Here is a 16980-nt window from a genome sequence, read left to right as displayed (position 1 = left end):
AAATACAGGCCATCTGATGTTATTCTGTGCCTTCCTGATGCTTTTGATCATTATTAGTCTGTGACTTCTCTGACAGTCTTAAGTGAGTTTCGTAGTTTTGTGGTCCCTACTGAGTTCATCTGCTGAGTAACTCCAGCCAGAGGCTATTGGAAGGCAGGTTTGGTGTCAGGTGTGTCTGTGTTTTGAGTCATGCTCTAGAGTTCATCATCAGGCTTGGGCTCTTGAAGGTGTTGGGACTCGGGCTCTGTGCCCCTTGCTGCTGAGTTTCCTGCCCAGGGTGTGTTAGAGACAGCCCAGGATCCCTGAGACTTTCCGCCAATTTTAGTGGCATTGCTCAAAATTCTAAAGGTCATATCCTCATTATCATTCAATTCAAAATTAAAAATATTTTCTAATTGTCAGAATTTTTTTTTTTTAACCCATGGGTTATTTAAACTTCACTGACTAATGTGCAGCAAACATTTGGTATTTGGTCATTGATTCTTACCTAATCCCACTGTGGCTGGGTAACTCACTCACATTAAGATTTTAATATTTTGAAATTTGTTGAGATTTGCTTGTGATCGATTTTGGCAAAATTTCACACTGACTGGATGCTGTGTGTTTTAACTAACATTTAACAGGCTGAAAAGATCGTCCCGGCCACAGCCCTCCTAGTAGGCAGTGTGCTTCCTGGGTCTTCGTATAAGGCTCAGGTGAGGGCCAAGAGGCTGCGTGGCCCAGGAATCTGGAGTGACTGGACCCCCACACACACTTTCACCACACAAGGTAGGTTATGTGGGAGCAGCGTCCCCTGAGAGAGATACGTTTTCTGAATTTGCCTTTGGTGTATTATAGGCATCTTAAATTTTACGGCCTTAAAACAAAGGGTGGAACAAAATATTAACTTTTTTTTTTTTCTTTTTAAACCGTTATTCTTTTTTTTTTTTTAATTGAATGGTAACTATGTACTTTAATGCACTTCTGGGGTACAGTGTGGGGTTTTCACACACAATCCAAAATACTTCCATCAAACTGGTTAACATAGCCTTCGTGTCATTTTCTTAGTTATTGTTTTAAAATGTTCACATTCTACTCTTAGAAAGATTCACTTGTACCCTTGTAAGATAAACCTCAGAAGTGATCCCTCCAATCCCCCTCCCTCCACCCACTCCCCCCTAAAATATTAACTTTTAATTTACATTTCGAACATGCCAATTTGTTAAAATTGTGTCAGACGCACAAATCACCAACAGGTGTATGAAAAATTCCTCAGCATCATTAGTCATCAGAAAAGTGCAAATCGACACTCCCATGCAATGCTGCCTGACCAGTTAAAACAGCTGTTGTCAGAGGCAGGAATGAGGCTGCAGAGAAAGGGGTGTGACAGGCATCTGACGATCTGGTTCCGGAGATTTTTCTCTTTCTAGGGAAGGCTGCTAAATCTTCTGTTTTCAATTCCATGTTGTTGAATGAGCGGTCTTAGTGACCCGCTGTGCAACATGTGGACAGTGATAAACGAACAATCTCAGATCTCAAAGGTGTCCCACGTGGAAGTTTTTACACAGTGGCCCGACACAGGTGGGGGGAAGAGAAATTTCACAAAAGGGGTGGGAATCAACAGCTCCTATCTCTGCTAAGTGGTTATTAAATCAGCTGGTGAAATGTTTCCCTTCCACAGTAAAATGGCTTTATTTTTACCCTTTTACTTCTCTTTTTAAAATTTAAAAATATTGGGGTGCGTGTGTGTAAATGCTTTTATTACACGGGTACCTTTTATAATGCTACGTCTGGGCTGTTAGTGTGGCCATCACCTGAGCGTGTTTACAGGTACGTTTTCCCTCCTCCCACTGACCTCGTCCCCCGTCCTGGTTCCCATGTCCTTTTCCATCTTCATGTCCATGGGTGCTGACTGACTCACTCCCAGCTACAAGAGGGGACATGTGGCGTTTGTCTTCCCATTCCTGAGATAGTCCGCTTAGGACAGTGTCTCCAGTTCCATCCGAGTGGCTGGAAATGACACGCTTTCATTCTTTCTGTGGCTGAGTGGTACCCGTGGCTGACAGTGCACACGTGGTCTGCCATCCTCACGCCTCCCTTCTCACATCAGTTTTAATAAATTTGTTCAATATAAACTTCACAAAATTTCAGATTTCCATTAACTTGTTTTACTTATCTTTAGGCTAATATCTTAGTGCCTAATCATGCCAAATAGTATGACTTCCCTTTGATTTCACAGTTATACCTTACTTGTGCATTTGACTTCAAAGGGAACTGCTGTATTTCTTAAAAATCATCTTTAAAATGAAAAACTTTCATTCATGAAAGTTCATTCGTACTTAAAAAAAAAGTAACAGTTATTCTGAGACTTTCGAAACAGGTCAGTAGCATGGCTGTGGGGCATGATGAAGGTGGTTTAATGATCTCTGGGTCCATGCCAGGTGCTTGGCCATGGGGATGGACAGGGGAAGCTCAGGAGCCACCCTGGGCTCTGAGTACACTCAGCCGTGTCCTAAATCTAACTGTCCAACTTCTAGCCAGTAATGTCATGCTCCTAAGTTTCTTCGTATTTCTGTTTGATTACAGAGAAAACACTAATGTCTTGTATGGATGGTAAAATAAGACACTGATATTTAGCATATTATTATAGAATAGAGGAAACTTAATGAAACCAGTTAACGTGGGTTTTTTGTATTTTGTGTTAACAGATATTAATATTCTATCAGCAGATGATTTACCTTAAATTGTAGAACTGAAATGTACTAATAGTTTTATAATGCACGATGGTGCAAATAATTTATTCCTAAGTAAACCATCATTTACTTTTTTCTTGTCTCATTGAAATAGTAGGCAAACTGTGTTTCCAACAAGAGAGAAAAAATACTGTGAATAGTGTATAGGCACTAAAAATCGTGCTTAGGAAAATACTGGTTCCCCTTGTCCTCAGCCACATTAAATAACTCAAAGTGACATTACAGACCAGAATCTGTATGTCGGTGCTTAATTCATGTTACATTTCCTAACTATTTTTAATTTATACTTCGTTTTATTTATCTGCTTATTTGAAATTTTCACATAGTCAAATTAGGCAAGAGCAGCCATCATTTTTACTTGAGGATTTTGCTTCATAGGGCCCTGTTTTGAGAACTTGCCCTAAGTGTCCCTGAATCTTAAGAGACATGTCTGCTAAGCACATCACTATGGAATTAAACTGTATTTCATTGTTAGTTAATGTTGTGCTGAATACACCTGTGTTTAGGGATGGTGATGGCGCTCATGCTCGCAGAAGCTCATTCCCTGCAGAGCCCAGTCCCACGACCGTATGTAGACAGGTGCTCAGAGCTGCTGGTCTCTAACAGCTCCGGTCGTGTGCACAGCATCTCCAGCAGCTCGGGTCGTGTGCACAGCGTCTCCAGCAGCTCGGGTCGTGCACACAGCGCATCTCGGAACGTGCTGAGCGCGGCCTGTGCGAACCGCTCACTGGGTGTTTCCTGTTTGCGTCTGACGTCCCACTTGTCTCCTCTTATTACAGACGTCATATACTTTCCACCTAAAATCCTGACAAGTGTTGGATCTAACGTTTCCTTTCACTGCATCTATAAGAATGAAAACAAGATTGTTTCCTCAAAAAAGATTGTTTGGTGGATGAATTTAGCTGAGAAGATTTCCCAAAGCCAGTACCACGTCGTGAGTGACCGCATTAGCAAAGTCACGTTTGCCAACCTGAATGCAACCAGACCTCGCGGGAAGTTCACGTTCGACGCGGTGTACTGCTGCGCCGGGCCCGAGTGCCACCACCGCTACGCCGAGTTATACGTGATCGGTGAGGACCTGAGGCTCTCTGCTGTGTCCCGTAGGTTAAATGTTCATTGTGGACCCTCCCTGTATTACAGTCCAGTTGAAAATGTAAGGGAAACTTTTTATTGACTTCTTTTAGTGTTTTTGCTTTACATTAGTTTTTTTGTTGTTCATTCTTCTTTTTTGTTTTTAATTGTTGGGGGATTCACTGAGGGTACAGAACCAGGTTACATTGATTGCTTTTGTTAGATAAGTACCCTCTTATAATTGTGTTCCGCCCCTTGTCCCCCCACCACTCCTTCCCTTTCTCAGCTCTCCCCACCCCACCTCCCACCGAGTACTAGGACCTTAATTGTCCTCATATCAGAATTGAGCATGTAGGATTCTTGCTTCTCCATTCTTGTGATGCTTCCCTAAGAATAATGTGTTCCACTTCCATCCAGGTTGATACAAAAGATGTAAAGTCTCTATCTTTTTTAGTGGCTGAGTAGCATTAATATTTTAATATGTTTTAAATAGATGTCAATATCAACATCTCCTGTGAAACTGATGGACACTTAACCAGGATGACCTGCAGGTGGCCCACCCCTGCTGCCCAGTCGCTCGTGGGGAGCACTTTGCAACTGAGATACCACAGGTATGTGTGATTTTTGCTCTTTTGTTTTTCTATTAATATGGTGACATAAAAATTTTTATAGAAATATCACCATAACAGTAGTCTAGTGGGTTACTGTCTTCCTGAAAGAGGAAGATAGTATATGTATATAATTAATTGGAAAACTTTTGAGGGATTATGTAAATTAGTGATTCTTTAAAAAGATCACATCTGAGGTTAAAAAAAATCATAATCTGTGTGTTTTCTGAATATCAGTCAGTTCCATACAATTGCACTTTAGGATGAAATACTAGGAAAACACATTTGACGTACAGGATTCACTAGGGAAGAATGTGGAAGATTATGAAAGTTTAATATCATTTGGCTAAAAACTTCCAGGTAGAAGGAAAGATTGCCGAAGACAATATGAACAGTTTTTAGAACTAGGTGAGGTTATTTAGGAAATAAACAATAAAGAGTGAACTGTTCTTTTTTTTTTTAGACAGAGCCTCCAGCTATCCCCCTGGGTAGAGTGCCATGGCATCACAGCTCACAGCAACCTCCAACTCCTGGGCTCAAGCGAGTCTCCTGCCTCAGCCTCCCAAGTAGCTGGGACCACAGGAGCCCTCCACAACGCCCGGCCATTTTTTGGTTGCAGCCATCATTGTTGTTTTGGTGGGCCCGGGCTGGATTCAAACCCACCACCTTAGGTGTATGTGGCTGGCGCCCTAGCCACTTGAGCCACAGGCGCCAAGCCAAGAGTGAAATGTTCTAATAAGAAGCAACTTATTCCTTTTTTTTTTCTGCATTTTTTGGCCAGGGGCAGGTTTGAACCTGCCGTGTCTGGTATATGGGGCTGGTGCCCTACTCCTTGAGCCACAGGCGCCACCCAACTTGTTCCTTTTTTAAAAAATTTTTTCCTCTTTTAAAAAGAACTCAAGGCATTATTTTGGCATAAAATCCCCCATCTCTCTGCAAAGCATTTCATCTAAAATGGTATCAGCTCTGATTAGAAGACAGATACATTTTTATTTTTAAAGTGCAGCATACTAGTTTTCAAGTATGTGTCCTGCTCTTAAATACTATGTTGCAATTTCTATTTCTATTTGCCCTGTAGAAGTAGTTTGCATGTGCTAATTTATTCTCAAAATCTAAGTTTTCAACTTGAAAAACAAATCCCCTCTCTCAAATACTGTGCTCTGAATTCTATTCCCAATGCTGCTGATATATTCTTAAGTCACATCAGAAAAAATGTAGCAATTCCTACAATGTCTCGGATGGGAAATCCGCCTTCATGCTGCCTGACACAGTATTTTAAAGTCAGTGTTCATGGTATGACATTTCGCTTCTATAATCCGTCCTTATGTTCTTTCCATGGCGTTTTTACGTTAAAAAGGTGTTTGTGGAAGACTATTACATAAACCTCATATGCTTCGTTTATGTTTGGTAATATTTACAGAATAACCAAGGAACTAACTGGGTCACTTTCTTAACCTCCCAGGCCTCAGTTTCCTTGTGTGTGAATGGAGAGAGCAGTAGGACTTTTAGGATGTCTGTGGGCATTCGTGACATGTTCCACTTATTATAATTAAAGGATATAACTCCTCTTACTTAGTGAACACTCAGGAAATGTTATCACTGCCATGCTGGCAGTGGTGCAGGCTTTGGGTCCTGGTGGGCTGTAGTGCCTTCTGCACTGGGCTTGCCTCACATGTGCTGACAGCCCCGTCCCTCGCCACTGTTACCACGTAGGCACCTGTGCACACACACCTGCTTCTGTGATTGTAATATTGAGGAAATAAGAAAAAGAAGTGTTACGAAAAGTGCAAAATGAGAAAAGAACATAGACTTTATCTCCTCACTTCCTCACGTGGTGGTCTGTGGAGGTGACTGCTGTAGCCGACGTACACGCGTCCAGGCACACCTGTCCAGGCACACGTGTCCAGGCACACGTGTCCAGGCACACGGCAGCAGCAGGTTATTTCAGAGAAGAGGAGAAAGGCTCTGTGCACTCTCAGGTGGGGTGTTGGCCAGGACTAATTTATAATATATTTTTTAATTTCTCCTCTGAGAAAATGAGTAATACACTTGGTAGTGTAATTTATATACATGTCAGGGTTGGTATTATTTTAATTTATATTAATTTGAACTTGAAAATGTCAGGAAGCTTTAGTTTACAGTCAGGTGCAATCTCAGTCTGTGCTAAAATTTAATTCTGTGTTTCTGATGTGAGGGATTTTCCTTCCTTCCTATGCCAGGGGCGCCCCACGGCTACTTTTGATCTATACCTTCAATGTTGTGTCATTAATACGCACTGTTAGTTTAGCTTCTGAAGCATTATATGTTTTGTCTCTAACTGGATCTTATCTGCTCCTTAGAGCACTTAATTTATCCCCCCTTGGTGTCTAATGAAATATGTAGTGAATTACCATCAATTTCTATGGAAAGACTGAAGATTGGGAAATTAAAGGGAATTTAAGAATATCTTTCTAATAAAAACATCTATTTTTACATGGAGCAAATCTTTCTCTCTTTTAAATAATAAATCAGAATTCTCAGTTATCTTCTTAAGGCTTTTATTACTGTGGTATACTAATTGACTATTTTTGTATCTTTTAAGGAGCAGCCTTTACTGTTCTGACACTCCGTCTATCCATCCCATCTCTGAGCCCAAAGATTGCCGTGTGCAGAAGGACGGTTTTCAGGAATGCGTTTTCCAGCCCATCTTCCTGTTGTCTGGCTACACAATGTGGATCAGGGTCAGTCACCCACTGGGGTCGCTTGACTCTCCGCCGACCTGTGTCCTTCCCGATTCTGTGGGTACGTCAGACTGTGCCCCGGGTCTTCTGTCTTGTTAGCAGGTTTGGATGCGGATTGATTCAGGGCTTATGTTGTATCTTGACATTTTCGGATCGTACAAGCTTCTGGGAAAAAAAAATTGTTCCCGTTTACAGTATGATTGAGAAGATATTCAGCCTTAGAAAGCCTTGAAGGTTTGAGTTCATTTAAAATTATTTATAGCCTACATTTTCAGCAATGAAATATTTTCAGCATGCTAGTTGATAAACCACATGGGTTGCTAGGAATGAATGTTTGTGATGTTTTTCTAAGTAATGAATTATGTTCTCTGTTTTCCATCCACTGTACTTAACGGGTATTTTTAGTCCAAAAGTTTAATTTGGATATTCTGAGGGTTTGGTGTGTGAGTACTTGGAACCCCAGGGTTTTTTATTTGATAGGCTAGGTAGGGTATAGAAGCACTGAGAAGCCCAACTTGAAGTGGGGAAAACAGACAAGGATGATAAAATACTGTTTTCAAATGATAACTTGATTTCAAATTCACTATGAGAGCTTTTAGAAAATTTGATATATCCCTCAAATATTATTGTGAAATCTTTAAGAAATGACTTGTATACGGCAGTGCCTATGGCTCAGTCGGTGGTGCTGGCCCCATATACCGAGGGTGGCAGGTTTGAACCCAGCTCTGGCCAAACTGCAAAAAAAAAAAAAAAAGCATTGTGGTAGGCACCTTTAGTCCCAGCTACTCAGGAGGCTGAGGCAAGAGAATCACCTAAGCCCAGTAGTTAGAGGTTGCTGTGAGCTATGATGCCACGGCACTCCATCGAGGGAGATAAAGTGAGACTCTGTCTCTAAAAAATAAATAAATAAATGACTCATTTATGATTTGTAATATAAATGAAAGAATAGCTTTTGGTATTGTGTACTATTTTGTTGGGAAATGATGTCAAAAATCTATGTATGAGTCATTATTTTTCAATTAATTAATACACGTTTGAGTTAAAACTTAATTTTATTAAATACAGGGTCAGGTTATCTTATAGACTTCCTTTTAAATAGAAAGTCCAAATCAATTCATTCTCTTCCCACTATTTAATTTCATTTTAAGTGATTTTACTGCAAGTTATACTTTGCTGGTACTACATATCCTAGGATATAAGGGACCACTCCTACACCCCTCCCCAAACACGTGCAGATGATAACACGTACGTGACAAGTGCAACAGGGACTCAGTAGCACTTGGTGTCTGAGTAACCCTGGGTGCTGGGCTTCTCAAGTGAAGTAAAGAGTTTCAGTTAGGCTTGTATCACTGAGAACTAGAAAGCCACGTGGAAGTTCAACTTTGGGGCCCAGACACCATCCCCATCTCTCCCTTGCACATTTGGACTAGTCATATAAGCACCCTGTGTCTATTATATTATCCATTAAATGCAGGTGGCTCGTCACACAGTGCCAGCATGGGCATTGCGGGGCGTTTCTTTGATATTACTGTGTTACTATGATACCCTTTTCATGCAGAGACAAGGGAGCAATTTATAATCACGTGTTACTTTTAACTTTCAGATGGACATGGGAAATGTATTTTTTTTTGTCTAGCTGACCTCGTAATTTGCAAAAATACAGATAATCCCTTTTTTAATGTATCACATAAAGTAATGGGGAGCAAATGAGATAATGAATGAGAAAGTTTTGAAACATATACTGTTTTATAAATATAAGGTATAAGAATATAACAATGTTTTTAAGCTTTTTTATTTAAATTACCATTACATAATACTTTTTTTTTTTTTTTTTTACAATTTCTAGTAAAGCCACTGCCTCCATCCAGAGTGCAAGCAGAAATTACTGTAAACATTGGATTATTGAAAATATCTTGGGAAAAGCCAGTCTTTCCAGAAAATAACCTTCAGTACCAGATTCGCTATGGCTTAAATGGAAAAGACATACAATGGAAGGTACCTTGGCTCAGGAATTTCAGCTTTCCTAAGTACTACTTTTAGAACGTTTAAGAATTTCATTGTGTGGATTAATTTTACTGGCATGAAAGTACCTCTGCCTGTATTCTGTAGCCATTTTCATCACATAGATTGTTTTCAGCCTAACCTTTTTAAGGAACAAAATTTCCTGCAATCCAAAGTGTGTTTCTCAGAGCATTGGTCCCACAAATGTTCCTCGAAAAAAGATGGCATGGCTACCTCTTCCTGGCGTACAGTCATGGCGCGTGTCTTCCATAGTAAAGGTTTGAAGAGCTCCTACGTTAAGGGAAAGTGTGTGACTTTATTTCATCTCGTACTCCCCAAACTTACGTTTCTCAAGGAACTATTTTTCCTTTGACATCTGTTAGTAGCTTTCAGTACACACACATTCATCGCAATGAGCACTTTGGAGAAGCTGCTTTTCAAACAACCAGAATCATTCTCATGGTGGTGAGGGCGCCGGAGGGACCTCCAAGCCAGGTTTGTGACGGCTGCCTGCAGACACACCTGGGAGTATCTGTCACCCTCTGTGTCACTGGCCACAGTGATGTTAACTAGAACAGACTTGACAGTCTAGCCACTTACTGGGAGACTGAGTAGCAGGGATGCTTTATAGCCAGCTCCATCTAACCAATAGGTTAAAATTCTCAAATGTCTCTGTGGATAGAGGATCAGTGCACCAGGATCATTAGCAGGGTAAAACAGTGTTTGGGAAACGAGGTTGCATCCAAACTGGTCTAAATCTTGTCATCATTAAGAAAATAACAAGATGAAAAAGAAAATTCTTGACACTCCAAGCCTAATATGACTATTTCTAAAGCCAGAAAATGCAAAATCGGTTCTGATAATTTTGGAAGGGTGTTAAAGTTTTAAAATGAAATGGTCTTCAGGGCCCTTTGGATACAGGTGTGTTATTACTGGTCAGTCTGATGCTTTGGCCTGTTTTACAGATGCATGAGGTCTATGATGGAAAATCAAAGTCCGCCAGTGTCCTGGTGCCAGACCTGTGCGCCGTCTACACGGCCCAGGTGCGGTGCAGGAGGCTGGATGGACTGGGCTACTGGAGCAACTGGAGCAGTCCCGCCCACACCGTGATCACGGACATAAAAGGTCTGCAGAGATTTTGCAAGTGTGTTTTTGAAAATGCATAAATGTGTTTCAGATGTGGCTGAAAAGTAATCCTTACAAAAATATATGTACAACTTGAGTTCCTTATTTTGCAGTTCCTGTGAGGGGACCTGAATTTTGGAGAATAATCACTGGGGATATTACAAAAAAAGAGAGAAATGTCACCTTACTTTGGAAGGTATGCTTGCTTTTTAATGTCATTCTTAAATTTTACTTGAATACTCTTAAAAATGTATTTACTTCAGGCTCAGTGCCTGTAGCATGGTGGTTACGGTGCCAGCCACACAGTGAGGGTGGTGGGTTCGAACCCAGTCTGGGCCAGCTAAAACAACAATGAGAACTGCAACAAAAAATAGCCGAGCATTGTGGCGGGTGCCTGTAGTCCCCACTACTTGGGAGGCTGAGGTGAGAGAATTGCTTGAGTCCAAGAGTTTGAGGTTGCTGTGAGCTGTTACACCACAGCACTCTACCAAGGGTGACGTAGAGAGACTCGGTCTCAAAAAAAAAAAAGGTATTTATTTCACTGTCATCATTAACCTTCAGGAAACTCTGTAATTCCATATTTCTCTTTCACTCTGAGGTGTGATTGCAGACAGCGGGGGCACTGGCGTGGGGCTGGAGGCTTCAGTCCTCTCCTCACCTCAGCCTGTCACAGAGTGCCCTCACTGTCTGCAAAGTCACTTTGGGCCTCAGCTTCCTCACTTGCATAAATGTGAAGTCCAAAAGTTGTATTCATATTAATACTGAACGGTGTAAATCTGGCCTTCCCCACATACCCGAAGAGGAGTCTAAAACATGAGATGATCCCGTTTCTGTGATGGGGTGTCAGCAGTGATAACTCCATAACTACAGGTATTTAGCCTCACAGTTATCAAAGCCTTCACTCTCCCAGATGAATTGATTCTGTCCCAAGGGTATAGATTATTTAGTCAATAGATACTACTTTTCTTTTAATTTTTAGGACCATCCACATCTGATTAGTAGCTACAAATTTGAGATTGATTTGGGAATACACATATGAAGTGAAACAATGTTCCTGTCACCCCAAATGTGAAATTTAAATTAATTCCTAAGGTTGAATGAGCACATGTTTGAAAATGGTTTCTTGATCTAAGACTAATCCCTGTGTAAGAATTGGGGTGTATAAGGCTTTGTATTTATTTAGTTGGTAAACTGCTACATAATTTTATTTGATTTACAATCAATACAATTTCTAAACTGCTTTTTATTTCAATATTTCTAATTTGAAGTTAGCATCATAATAACTGACACTGGCATTTATTAAACATTTATTCTAAGCTCTGTATAGTGTATCCACCTCCTGGGGAATTTGGGGCCTGGACTCAAAGAGACCAAGTGGGCTGTGGACCTCCCTGAGGGACAGCTGGATAGAAGCGGTGATCCTGCCCAGCAGATCCATCTCCCTTGTGCTCCCTTTCTCTCTCCACGCACACTGCCCAGAGATCTGAGCGTTTCTACAGCCATGTTCCCAAGGCAGTGGTCGGCCAGCCACAAGCAGAACTAAAGAGGGTTTCTTCTGCTTAGATGTGTCCTCTCACAGCTGTGGCCAGCTGCCATGTGTCCCAGGCTGTAGCTGCGCCCCTGCTCCTCTGACCCCAAACACCTCAGAGCAAAGCAGCTGTGTTACTTCCCAGGGGGATCTGTGTTTTCCTTAGATCAGGGGTTACATATTTCTTCAGCAATCCTTTCTGGAAGGGTGGAAGTGGTTTCTATCTGCGTTGTCCAGAGTGGTAGACACCAGCCACACTAAGTACCTGAAATGTGTCTCACGTGACTCAGGAACTAATTTAAAGTTTTAAGTGGCCAGTGGCTGTCATGCTGGACAGCAGAAGGCTGTGGGCACCTTCCGGTTGGTCTGTGGGAGGAGACGGCACGATGATGGTCCCCGTCCTTGCAGGAGCTTGCATGCCTGTTACTAGCCAAATTGTCTTTCATGAAATCAGTGTTTGCTTCGTATTTAAACTGAGGTTAAATAGTTCAATGATCATAGTTCTCCAAGCCCGGTTCTCAGACCACAGGCCACGGGATAAGTACGGCACTTTGATAAAAACCCCATAATTTCTCTGTCATCTTTTAAATAATAAACTTTATTTTAGAGAAGTTACAGGTTTACAAAAGGAAAATAGCAAAGATAGTGCCGAGAGTTCCTGGTACACCCACACCAAGTCTTCTCTGGTTTTGACACTTTGCATTAGTCTGGTCTGTTTGCTACAGATAATCAGGCGATGTGGGGACGTTATTATAAAGTCCATAGTTAGTAAAGTTCGCATTTCTGTAGTTTTTCTAAACATTCTTTTCCTGGTCCAGGGCTCTGGCCAGGAGGGCACCTTGCATTTGTGGGGGTGCTTCCTCATGCCCTCCGGGCTGTATGGTTCCCTGGATCTTTGTCTTTGATGCACTTGACACATTGGTGTTTAAGATTATGGCCTGTTCTGTGGGAGAGGCTGAGTCGTGGGGTGCACCCCTTTCTCATCAGCTTTCTCTGGGCAGTTTTTTTACTGTCTGGCTCAGTCTCTCGCCCACATGTAGGTTGGAAACCCATCACCCCAGTCACAGAGCTCTTGGCTCACTCCTATAATCTCAGCATGTTGGGAGGTAGGAGTTCAAGATCAGCCGGGGGAGCACAGTGAGACCTGTCTCTACCAAACATTTAAAAAAACGAGCTGGGCACAGTGCACGTTGTCATAGTTGGACTGAGAGGTCACAGACAAGCAACAGAACGGTCCATGTGGCAGTAATTAGAGTCGCGTATTTAGCTCAGTACATGTATAAATGGATTCTGGGTTATTACACACACACATTTCTGTGGTTTGTAAGCTAAGTAGTAAGGTGGGTGTCCATAGTATTTCTATGACTATCGTGCAATAAAACCAACCAGAGATCTGGAGAAAAATGGCTAATTTTAAGGCTGGTGCAGGAAGTATTCAAGATAACCATGGAACCCTTTGTAGTGCCCGTGAGTGAGGCAGTTTAACATTACTTTTACTTAGGATTATACAAAATATTGCATATTAAAACTCATACAGATTTTTCGAACAAAAGGCAAAGTTTGTCTGATTTTTAAGAGTTTTCCTTCTGCAGTGTTTGCTCAAATCTTACTCTCAACCTGCTCACATGACTCCCAAGATCTGCACTGCTGCAGGTGTGCACAGGTGTGTTTAATTTTCTCTGCCGTTTCTAAACTAGAGCGACCCCAAAGGAAAAAAACTGAGATACACTTTCCCATATGTGGTGTAGGATCTCGCTTCCTATGGGCCTGTAAGGGGCTAAGAACCCTGAATCTCACCTGCAACAGGTGAGGGTGGTTGGGGTCGTAGGGTGAATTGTTAGACTCCATAGAATGGAAGAATAGAATTGGACTAGATATGTATTTTATTTTATTTATTTTTTGTGAGACAGAATCTCACTATGTTACCCTGGGTACAGTGCCTTGGTGTCATGGTTCACAGCAACCTCAAACTCTTGGGCTTGAGTGATTCTCTTGCCTCGGCCTCCCAGGTAGCTGGGACTACAGGTGCCTGCCACAATGCCCAGCTATTTTTTGTTGCAGTTGTCATTGTTGTTTAGCAGGCATGGGCTGGGTTTGAACCTGCCAGCCTCAGTGTATGTGGCTGCTGCTGTAATCACTTGCTACAGGGGCCAAGCCTAGGTATTTTAAATCAGAATCTTCAATGACCTGGTATAATTTTTTCTAAACTATAGGTGAGAAATTCTGGATTGCCAGATCCACGGTTCTGATGGTCTCCCTCACTTGTTAGTCTCTGGAAACTTCCCCTTCTAGATGATCAGAGGGAGGCAAGGTGAAGGGTGCATCATACCGGGACTCAGGAGTGAGCAGTTACATCTGCCCAGCTCTTTTGTTGCCGTCCATAATCTGAGGGTTATTTCTTGTTTGCTTTTTAGATGAGGGAACCATTCCTTGTCAGTGGCTCTAAATTTAAAGTGAGATTTGTTGGTAGAAAATTGTCTTAATTGTATCCTTTATCATCTTCAAGTGATTTATTCTGTGGGTCTTTAGGAAAAACCCCAGATGGGGAGAAGAAGTTTTCTGTGCTTCATAATCACTCTGACATCTGTGGCAAAGGCAGCCTGCATCCTGCCCCCTTCCCCGACCCTCAGCCTTATAATAGGAAAAGCCTATTCTGATGTGATCCTCACCTCCTGAGGAGAAATGTATAAAAAGTTCCCTGAGCTCGGTTGGCATAAAAAGCTCTGCAGTCCTTAAATTAATCAATTTTATGTTTACTACAGCCCCTGATGAAAAATGCCTCCTTGTGCAGTGTGAGGAGATACGTGATAAGCCACTACACCTCCCGCAACGGGACGTGGCTGGAGGACGTGGGGAACGGCACCAAATCCACCTTCCTGTGGACAGAACAAGCACATACGGTTACGGTCCTGGCCGTCAATTCAATTGGTGCTTCTTTTGCAAACTTTAATTTAACCTTCTCATGGCCTATGAACAAAGGTAAGAAGAGGGACAAAATGACAATCCGTTGTGCCTTTTAAGTCAACCTTTGCAAACTCTTCCATCTGTCTTTCAAGCAGCCTGCCGGGGTCTGCATGTGAAAACCTCTCTTCCCCTGCTCATCTCTTCTTTGTCTGAAAAATAACAAAATACATTGTGTACTGATGGTTTAATACAGTCCTTGGTAGAGCATTGTTGAACATTAAAATATTCTAATAAATCTGATACTTAAATCAATGTATTCGAGTCAGACCAATGGAGGCTGTAGGTCAAACTCTCTATCTTCCCCCCCATGCCAAAAAAACGCACATTTTAAGAAAGGAAAAAAAAAAACTGTATTAAAATTGTTATACTCAAGTTATGTTTGACTTCTGCAATTACAAGAGATACAAGATACAATAGACAAGATAACAAATGTTATTGTATATATTATTACAATTTTAATACAGTTTTTTCTCTCTTAAAATGTGTATAATTTTTTGGTGCCCTCTGTATATAACTGAAATGTCTGCAGTGTAAAAGTATATCTAGAGTATCATATATGTAAAATACCATGTATAATAACATGATATCATGTTATTGTATGTAACATTATATGTAAAATACCATGTATAATAACATGATATCATGTTAGAGTATCATATATGTAAATACCATGTATCATAACAATCATATATGTAAAATACCATGTATAATAACAATAATATATGTAAAATACCATGTAAAATACCATGTATAATAACGCAACATGTTTATGGATGCAGATTAGTTGCTGAGACTTAAAAATTACTGTGGACTTCATTTAATGTGAATAGTGAACTCTCCTTAATTTTGATGTATTTGATTGATCAGAGAATTGAGAACTACTTTCAATAGGAGTTTCTAAATTATATATTCAAAGCGTAAACTTTTAATAGAAAATGCAAGTTCTCTGTATCTCTACCAATTTTTAAAGGTTAGCTACTGCACGAAGTCTTCACTTATTGCTTTATTTGAATACGTCTGTATCCCTCCTTCAATCTCAGCACCCTTTCTACCTTTATTGAGGTGTTTTAGATCCTGCCTTATATTATGATCACTTTTGTATTTGAGCGTAATCTTCTTGTAAGTTCCATAGTGCCCAGCACCATGTCTTGCCCTTACAATTTTTTCAATAAATATATTCCATTAATGGAAATGTTTGTTGAATGCTGCAGGGTGCTAGGTGGTGGAATCCCAGCCTCCACAAGCATCCAGAGTCTCCTGGGTGCGATAGATACTAATCCAGTAATCACAGAAGTGAAGGGCTCTTTTCCAAGTGAGATAAGTGCCCTCGGGGAAGGAACATAATTTTGTAAAAGAAAAGAAGAAGAAAGGAAGCAGACCTGGCATGGGGTCAGAGAAGCCACCTGGAGGAAGTGGCACAGAGCCAAAATCTCAAAGAAGAGCAGGAATTAAACTTAACTTCCACCGAAGGTGGGGGTGTGGGAAGGGGAGAAGCCTTGGCTCCTGACAGAACAGCTTGACCAAGAGTCTTCATGGCACAGGACTGAATGAGGAAGGGCAGGCTGGCTTTGGTGTGCAAAAACACAACAGGTGGAGAGGCAGGTGGAGCCTGGGCCCTAGGGGGGAGGCTTGACAGGAATCTTGTCCTCAAACATGGGGATCCGCTGGAGGCTTTTATGTGGGACTGTGCTCAGGGCATGTGAAAATGAACAGGTGTGTAGGCTGAAAGCATCATTCTGTCGGCGGAGGGTGGAGTTTGGAAAGAATCAGAGGATGGATAATAGGCTTGTGCAGGATCACAGCTGAGAAACCTTCACCGTATCACAAATTTGTGTAGGATTCACGTAGAGCCTCATGTTCCTCAATATCACACATTTGTCTGCTTATGTAACTCTCGTAATACAAAATAAATGCCATGTGTTACGTTTGTCTGTAAACCTGCCTTCTCTTCCTCCTCTCCTGTTCCCGTAGGTTGTAAGTTCCTCAAGGGTGTTAGGAGATAGTCATTAATTTTTTCTTTTCCCCTCAGTAAATGTCGTGCAGTCACTCAGTGCCTACCCTATAAACAGCAGCTGCGTGATCCTCTCCTGGGTGCTCTCGCCCAGTGACTACAACCTAATGTATTTGATTATGGAGTGGAAAAACCTTAACGAAGATGAAGAAGTTAAGTGGCTTAGGGTCCCTTCAACTGTTAAGAAGTATTATATCTATGGTAAGTTTACCAAATTTTA

General features: G+C 41.4%; 1 protein-coding gene across 1 annotated transcript in view; it reads left to right on the top strand.

The window, feature by feature from the left end:
• Positions 1-16980, top strand: part of LEPR (leptin receptor) — a 65042-nt gene that overhangs the window by 27268 nt on the left and 20794 nt on the right. The window contains exons 6-14 of the mRNA XM_023509890.1: positions 624-768; positions 3512-3802; positions 4297-4414; positions 6993-7192; positions 8978-9126; positions 10098-10257; positions 10371-10453; positions 14548-14764; positions 16779-16961. Coding sequence (XP_023365658.1) covers positions 624-768; positions 3512-3802; positions 4297-4414; positions 6993-7192; positions 8978-9126; positions 10098-10257; positions 10371-10453; positions 14548-14764; positions 16779-16961 — 1546 coding nt within the window. The remainder of the gene's footprint in view (positions 1-623; positions 769-3511; positions 3803-4296; positions 4415-6992; positions 7193-8977; positions 9127-10097; positions 10258-10370; positions 10454-14547; positions 14765-16778; positions 16962-16980) is intronic.

The sequence above is a fragment of the Otolemur garnettii genome, unplaced genomic scaffold (genome assembly GCF_000181295.1).
Source record: "Otolemur garnettii isolate 467f Iridium unplaced genomic scaffold, OtoGar3 scaffold00010, whole genome shotgun sequence".
In the NCBI taxonomy this organism is placed as follows: Eukaryota; Metazoa; Chordata; class Mammalia; order Primates; family Galagidae; genus Otolemur; species Otolemur garnettii.
This window is presented reverse-complemented; position numbering and strand designations above follow the sequence as displayed.